The sequence below is a fragment of the Cottoperca gobio genome, chromosome 21, assembly GCF_900634415.1.
Source record: "Cottoperca gobio chromosome 21, fCotGob3.1, whole genome shotgun sequence".
Taxonomy (NCBI): Eukaryota; Metazoa; Chordata; class Actinopteri; order Perciformes; family Bovichtidae; genus Cottoperca; species Cottoperca gobio.
This window is the reverse complement of record NC_041375.1, coordinates 14,268,117-14,276,463: the sequence shown is the minus strand read 5'-3', so window position 1 is coordinate 14,276,463 and position 8,347 is coordinate 14,268,117. Positions and strand designations below refer to the sequence as shown.

Sequence of the window (8,347 nt, the reverse complement as noted above, 5' to 3'; positions counted from 1 at the left end):
GGGCATTTCCGGTCAAGCGTTTCAAAATAAAACAAAGTAGGTCTTCGTCTTTCTTTAAATGTTATGTTATTTCCATAAATCTAAGGAGTAGTTCATATAAAATAAATACTAGGCTACATTTTAGAAGATACTAAAATAAAATGTCTGCATTTACCTTTAGCTTAAGAAAAAGCTAAACAGTGCCAATGGGTACTTTGAGTACTTTGAGTATTTCCATTTAATATAATACTTCTACTCTACACCTACAAAACATATCATGACCTCATCAAATATATATATATATGCCTCAATCAACTACTAGTAAAATGCTACTTACATTTGAATGCATTAGTAATAATAATATAATGTTTAATAGTATAAAACACACATGGACTATTTTTAAGCTTCGACTACTCTTACTTTAAATACTTTATGTACATTTGGCTTATAATAGTAACATGCTTTTCTGAATTAACATTTCAAATGCAAAATTTTCACATTTAATGGAGTGTTTTTATATTGTGCTATTGCTACTTTTACTGAAAAAGAGGTTCTGAATGCTTCCTCCTCCACTTAACCACTTAAGCTAAATGTACCTACTTAAGTATCAAAAGTAACAGTTATATAAAATGACCACACACTGTATGTATATTATTGTTCAATAGTCATTGATGCCTTAAGTTGTAAGCGGCATTTTAATATGTCCGCTGGTATTACTCTTTAGTAGTGAATATTCCCAAACAAAATGTCAAATGAATTAAGAAAAGCCAGGTGACACACATTGGATTTTTAGGACCACCAGAGTTTGAGTAGCCTACAAGTACCTCAAAGTTGTACTTATAGTGCAATATAGTGTTATGTATGCATATAGGTACATTATTTTGACCTAAAAGTATTTTGATAAACTGTAGGCTTATCATTGGGCATCTTATTGTTCTTGCTGTTTACAGTGTAAATTGAACTTTCAATGAACATCATCAAAAAGGAAACATATTGTGCACCCAAAATGCTATTAAGTGTTATAGTTTTTGTTTTCCTCTTCTGATAACCCAAATATGTTCCAGTGATACACTATGCTTTTATACTGAATCAAAGACGTACATTTCCTGTCATCAGACTTGCTCTCTCTGGTCAGCTTGATGTGCGTGGTAATTAAAGGACCATTGCCATTTCATTTGCTCTGTACATGTTCCCGACTCAGCATTCAGGTTCAAGCTTTTGGGTAGATATTTCAGGCAATAAAAATCATCGGTATGTTTTAAAACAAACATGACCAGTAAGCAGACATGTTTTATGAAATCCCTACTAAATGTGTTTCCTAACATATTATCATAGGAAGTCAGCCTGTGTATATGTAAAACACTCAAAAGCCTATTAGGCTACTTTATTGATTATAATAATCTCAGATTAGAAAATGTCCTAAAACAGTTTAATAACAGAGCCAAATCATTAAGCAGTAAGTCACAGTTACACTAATTGAGATTTGGCTACTGAAAAGCAATTAAGAGCCGTCTAAAGACCACATCGTGATTTATCTGTAATAAAGCCACTGAAAATCTTTTCAAATAGCTAGGTACATTTGCATTAAGAAAAGACGTCTTATTTCACAGTAATATCTCTATCCCTTCTTCTACAAAGACCTACAGGAGATTCACATTTTCAGAGTGTGCAATGTGCAATAATCTTTTTAGCCATTGCTCAGCATTTCAACTCTTCAAACTTCACTTTATGTAGGCTACTGTAAATATGGGCCTACCAACAGAAAAGAGTAGTAGGTCAGTAGGCACACTCACTCCTGTAGCCTATACTATTGGCTACTTCAGTACTGTACTTGATGTATTTGTACTTTACTTCAGTGCTTCTATTTTATGCTACAGCCTACTTCTGCCCTATTACATTTTACAGATAAATGTTGTACTTTTTACTGCAGTACATTTATATGATAGCTTACTAGATACTTTGCAGATTTAGATTATAAATACTAAATAAAATTAAGAAATAGGATCAATAATAAAGCATTGACAATGATTACAAGCAGTATATTAAGTAGGCCTAGTAAAAATCAACTCTACCTTTAATCCTAAAATAAAATATATATTATTCTGAAATGGTCTATTCTGTATGAGTACTTTTACTTTTGGTATAAGTATATTTTGATGCCTTGATTGATTTGAGAGTACTTGTAATACTTTCACTTTTACATAGATAAAAATTGAAATACTTAACATTTAACACTGGTATTCCAACCTTTACTTAAAGTAAAATCTTTGAACTGGTGACATTACGCAGAATATGACTTTATGTGTTAATCAGGCTCTTTTTCAATTGTAAAAATGTTTTATTACAAAGAAATGTGCATATTTAAAGCACAGTTAATTACAGTTTTACAAGTGGTTAGGTTTAACATAACTTTCTCTTACAAACAATAAAAAAAGCAACAGGTTCTTAGAATATTACAGAAACATCAACATCAATAATTTGAAAGTGAATTTCTCTTTTCCAATTTCCGTCTTTATTTTATTTTTTTAAGATTTACAATTATGTTTTTATTATGTATTATTGTATTATTATTACTCAATTTTTCAATTTATTTGTTTGTTTTTAAAAACAATATTTATATACTTTTTTCTTTGCCCCTGACATGACTTTTTTGCCAGATAAAGTTGTGTTGAAGAAAATAAACGAGATTAGGCCTAAGAACTATAATGACTATAACTATTACTATAACTATAACTATAACTATAACTATGACTATGACTATAACCATAACCATAACTATAACTATAACTATGACTATAACCATAACTATAGCTGTGACTATGACTATAACTATAACTATAACTATAACTATAACTATGACTATAACCATAACTATAACTATAACTATGACTAAAACTATAACATAGACTATGACATAACTATGATTATGACTATAACTATAACATAGACTGTGAGTAACTAATTAACTATAACTATAACTAATTAACTATAACTATGACTATGACTATGACTATGACTGTGACTATAACTAGGACTATGACTATGACTGTGACTATAACTATAACTATGACTGTGACTATAACTAGGACTATGACTATGACTGTGACTATAACTATAACTATGACTGTGACTATAACTATGACTATGACTGTGACTATAACTAGGACTAGGACTATAACTATAACTATGACTATGACTGTGACTATAACTATGACTATGACTGTGACTATAACTAGGACTAGACTATAACTATAACTATGACTATGACTGTGACTATAACTATGACTATGACTATGACTATAACTAGGACTACTGTGACTATAACTATAACTATGACTATGACTATGACTATAACTATGACTATGACTATGAACTATGACTGTGACTATAACTATGACTATGACTATGACTACTATAACTATGACTATGACTATGACTGTGACTAACTAATTAACTATTCTTCTATCTACCTCACACCATGGCGCAGCAGCTGCACTCCGGGCTGTGACAGTACCTGAAACCCGTCTCCATGGCTACGCAGTCAGAAGTTTCAAACAGAGTCGGTTCTCCTACACAGTTTCTTGCTCTGCTTCTACAATGTACTCCGAGTAAGTAAAACAATATCTCATAACTGTAGGTATATACTGTGTTTTAAACTGTTTTAACTGTAGACTAATTTCAGTGCTCGGATAAATTAACTGCAATCAGCTACCATTAGCTAACCAACGCTAACGTTAATGTAGTTTAATGATGCTAACGTTAATGGCAATGCTCGCTTGCGCAAACTACGTTAAATTCGTCGAAGAGGTTGACAGTGTACCCGGTTTTTTTCTCCATTTCCACTAGAAATATCTCAGTTCTCATGAATAACGATCTTCAATCTACAACACCTGGCAAGTACAAATGTTACTGACATATAGTCATGTAGTTAACTCACGTTGTAACGTTGCTCTGTGAAACGTTACTAGCTTAGCTATCGTCAGCAGTGACACCTGTCTGATGGACCCTGGTGGGAAGTGGTGGTGCCAGTCACTGGCATGGTGAAAATATGGGGTGGTGTAATTCATGATGTTTTCATGGTGATGTTTTATTTTTTTCTTCACTTCACTTCACTTCACTTCACTGTGTGTGTGTGTGTGTGTGTGTGTGTGTGTGTGTGTGTGTGTGTGTGTGTGTGTGTGTGTGTGTTTGAAATCAGGGTACCAAGACATAAATGGCCAGATCTCCCAGATCCCAGGACTGTCAACCATCAGCACTCTTCCTGAAGAGAGGGCCCGAGGGCGGAGAGCCGGAGTCCTACACAGTGATTCTGACTATGTCAAGCTTGCAAAACAAGGAGGGCATAAGGGTAGCGCCATCCTGTTGCTTTATATCTAGACATGTCCCTTTTTGCTGGTTAATACTTTTTTCCTACATTTATTTTTCTCCTTTTTTTAACAGGACTTTTGTGGCACGAGCAAACAATTACTTCTACACCTGATTACTACAAACCTCCAGGCTGGTTTGGCACTGCATCGGAAGACGACAGCAAACCAAGGTACATTTGTCTTATTATTATCATGCACTGTGACTTGTAGTCAGTTTATGATTAAAATACTTCCACCTCTATTATTCACACTACTACTTGCTTAGTATATACTATACTACTATTGCCACAGTACTGGTACTGCTTTAAAGTAGTGTAAACATAAAAGGAACAATACAAACAGTAACACTCAGCCACAATAATGGCTCATTTATACTGTTATTCTCCAATTAAGTGAAGGATACATATCACATCCCTATATTGTGTGTTTATTTCCAACAGTATAATTAACAGTGAAGAGAAGAAAAACCCTGGAGCTTTTCAACCGCCAGAGCCCCCCTTTGGGACTGACAATATGTCAGCCTGGGAGAGGGATGATAGCAGCAACAATGGCAAAGGGAAGGTAAACAAAGACATGTCAAAATAATTTAGAGAGTAGTTTAGCCACATCAGCCGCCACAAAAATGTTTTTTATTTATAAATGTTATATGTTTTGTTTTATTCTGTTATGATCATATGTATTAAGACAACATTGAGGGATTGTTGGTGATGCTGTAGTGTTAAACTCTGTTACTTGATACTTTGTGGATCAGATACTTGTTTCTCAATGGTTTATAGTGAAAACGAGAACATTCAGACAAATCAAAGGGATAAATGGGAAGGAAATAAGACATTCTGGCTATATTTACATTCACAAAATAACCATCACGCACTGTGACTTTGCTTTGTGTTCTGCAGAACAACAATGTTTATTACAGCCAGATGGAGAAATTGCAGTCATCTAATCAATATCACCAGACTGCCAAATTCAAGAGGATGTAAGTTCATGTGGTCACAAGATGGTGCTGTTGTTCTGTATTATATTCAGTACAAGTGGCTGGTGTCTCAGAATACCACTGTTTACAACTCTCAGAAACAGAATTGCACAAAATAGATTAGATTTATTTTAGGACAGTGATCATATTACGTCGGACCTTATAATTCATTTTGAGTGGAAGTAATAGCAAACACTTAAATAATAATTGTTTGTCTTTTCCATCTGTAATTTTGAAGTTATTAGCGTTACAACATATATAACTGATTTTAAAATTATGTGTATTTAAGAGGATGTTGTCATTAAATCCTGCACTATTTTTCAATGTTGTGATGACTAAGCAGAAATACTCATGGGCTGGCAGCACACTCGGGTCAAATGAGAGCACCCACAATATTCAGACAAGACAGGACGTTCACCTGTTTGCTTTGGCTCTCTGCTGGTTTGGGCAGTGTGTTCCCGGTACACTTGGGAAAATGTCATTGACTTACAAATAACAAAATAACAAAATAACCTCAAATACAACGCTACAGAAACAAAACAGTTAAGTCATAGTGCATGTATAGTTTTGATACTATACGTCAACAAGTCCTCAAAGGACCCACTGCAAATAAAAGCTACCTAAATCTACAACCATATTTGGTTAAAAAAATGATTGCACGGAAGCGAACGGCTATACAGAGTGTTGGTGCAAAATATTGACTTTAAGAGTCAAAAGAACATCACAGGAACCATCACCTTACCGTGGTGGAGAGGTTTGTGTGTCCCTATGAACCTGAGAGCTGTGTTGTCTGGAGCCTCGTGCTCCTGGTAGGGTCTCCAAAGGCAAATTGGTCTCAGGCGAGGGGCCAGACTAAGAATGGTTCAAAACGACCTCATGAAAAAAAGGGAAAGAGAAGGAGAGACCCTGCCCGGAGGAAGCCCGGGGCCCCCATTGTCAATTTCCCTGTTGGAAGTCGCTGAGGTAGTCAAATAACTCCACAGTGGCGAAGTCGCAGGGGTTGATGAGATATGTCCAGAAATGCTGAAGGCTTTTGGGTGTTGAAGGGGCTGTCTTGGTTGACACGCCTCGTCAACATTGCGTGGAAGTCTGGGACAGTGCCTAGGGGGTGACAGACCGGGGTGGTGGTTCCCCTATTCAAAAAGGGGGATCAGAGAGTGTGTGTTGCCTACTCCGAGTAGGGAATGAGCCCTTACCCCAAGTGAAGGAGTTCAAGTACCTCGGGGTCTTGTTCGCGAGTGAGGGGACAATGGAGCGAGAGATTGGCCGGAGAATCGGAGCAGCAGCTCTCGATCTTCCAGGCGATCTTCGTTCCTACCCTCACCTATGGTCATGAAGGCTGGGTCATGACCGAAAGAACGAGATCACGGGTACAAGCGGCCGAAATGGGTTTTCTCAGACGGGTGGCTGGCGTCTCCCTTAGAGATAGGGTGAGAAGCTCAGCCATCCGTGAGAGACATCGGAGTAGAGCCGCTGCTCCTTTGCGTTGAAAGGAGCCAGTTGAGGTGGTTACGGGCATCTAGTAAGGATGCCACCTTGGCCGCCTCCCTAGGGAGGTGTTCCAGGCACGTCCAGCTGGGAGGAGACCCCGGGGAAGACCCAGGACTCGGTGGAGAGATTATATCTCCTCACTGGCCTGGGAACGCCTCGGGATCCCCCAGTTGGAGCTGGCGGATGTTGTCCGGAGAAGGGAAGATTGGGGTTCCTTACTGGAGCTGCTGCCCCCGCGACCCGACCCCAGATAAGCGATAGACTGATGGATGGATGGAAGAACAAAAAGTCTAGAGATTTCAGTTTTAATTATTATTTCACAAACCTTTTTTCTTTTCTTTTCTTTTTTTTAAAGAAGATAAGAAGTCCTAATCTGAGATTACATTACTTGATTAGATTGATAGTTCTGCAGAGTTGGTATTTTGGTTTAACATGAAGAGAAAACTGATAATTGTAAAAATAAAAACAGTTTTTCGACTCGATGCGCTTCTGTAATGTGTAGCCAGACTTTATCTCGGTATACAATGTTTAAAAGGGTTAGGGTCCATATTTAGTGTTTACACTGTGCTGTAATCCCTAATGTTAATCTTATTGGAACTTTGTGAGGATGACGAAACATGCAATTATATTTGTAACTACAAAAGCTGCTTTGGTTTCCATGAAAAAGCTTTTCAAAAATTGCATTTCCATCACAAATGGACTTTATGTGTTTGGTGTTCTCACAGAGTATATGACAAGAATCCCGCTCCTGTCGACATGTCTAAACTGTTGAGCTTTGGTTATGCAGAAGACAACAAACCAACAGCCAACACTGGTTTGTCAAGTAAGTAGCACAGTGTTTGAGTTACACTCTCCCAGGTCAGGTTCTTCATCATGCCTTCACAATTCAACTCATCATAATAAAAATGAAATGAGGCCAAAGGTGTGACACTTTAAGATGTCAGCCATTAAGAATTAATGATGCTTCTTGACAGTATAAGGTAGAGATTTAAAGTGAATTATGTGATAATGATTATGACTGAATGACCCGTGCTTGTATACATTTCCATGTCAACAGATTAGAAGACTGCTGTGGGAAAAGGATGAACAAACTCAAATGCTTCCAACAGGAATAGTTGCCATCCTCTCCTTTTATTAACTTCTGTACCCCTTCATACTGAGCCACATCAAATGTTTTACAACGTTTCAATTGTTCTTGTTAGTTGTATTACTCAAATGTGAAAGTACTTTGTTGAACTAAAGCTAGGACCATTTATTTAGCGTGCCCGTTAGTGGTGCCTCAGTAACTGCATTCCTTAAGTAAAGAAGGCACCGGTAACTCTTGTGTCACGGTTTTTTGCTGTGTTTGTAATTCTGTGAAAGGAAGCTTCAAGGAATAAAAGTTTGTATTATTCAAATAAAATCAAAGTAATTCAAAATATTTCACAGTATGTTTTTGCTTTTACCTTTTACACAACATTCAATTTAATCTCTTGGGCTTAAATTTGAATGTTTGGCTAATTTTTTTAAGAATATTGCTATTACAAGCAAACAATAC

At 36.6% G+C, this 8,347-nt stretch overlaps 1 protein-coding gene across 1 annotated transcript; it reads left to right on the top strand.

The window, feature by feature from the left end:
- The first annotated feature begins 3,464 nt into the window (after positions 1-3,464).
- LOC115026061 (uncharacterized protein C7orf57-like) lies at positions 3,465-8,216 on the top strand. The gene is made up of 8 exons (XM_029458652.1): positions 3,465-3,587; positions 3,826-3,872; positions 4,178-4,327; positions 4,420-4,516; positions 4,787-4,907; positions 5,243-5,322; positions 7,536-7,633; positions 7,868-8,216. The coding sequence occupies exons 1-8, from the start codon at positions 3,577-3,579 to the stop codon at positions 7,870-7,872; spliced, it is 609 nt and encodes a 202-aa protein (XP_029314512.1). The 5' UTR covers positions 3,465-3,576; the 3' UTR covers positions 7,873-8,216.
- Positions 8,217-8,347: the final 131 nt, after the last annotated feature.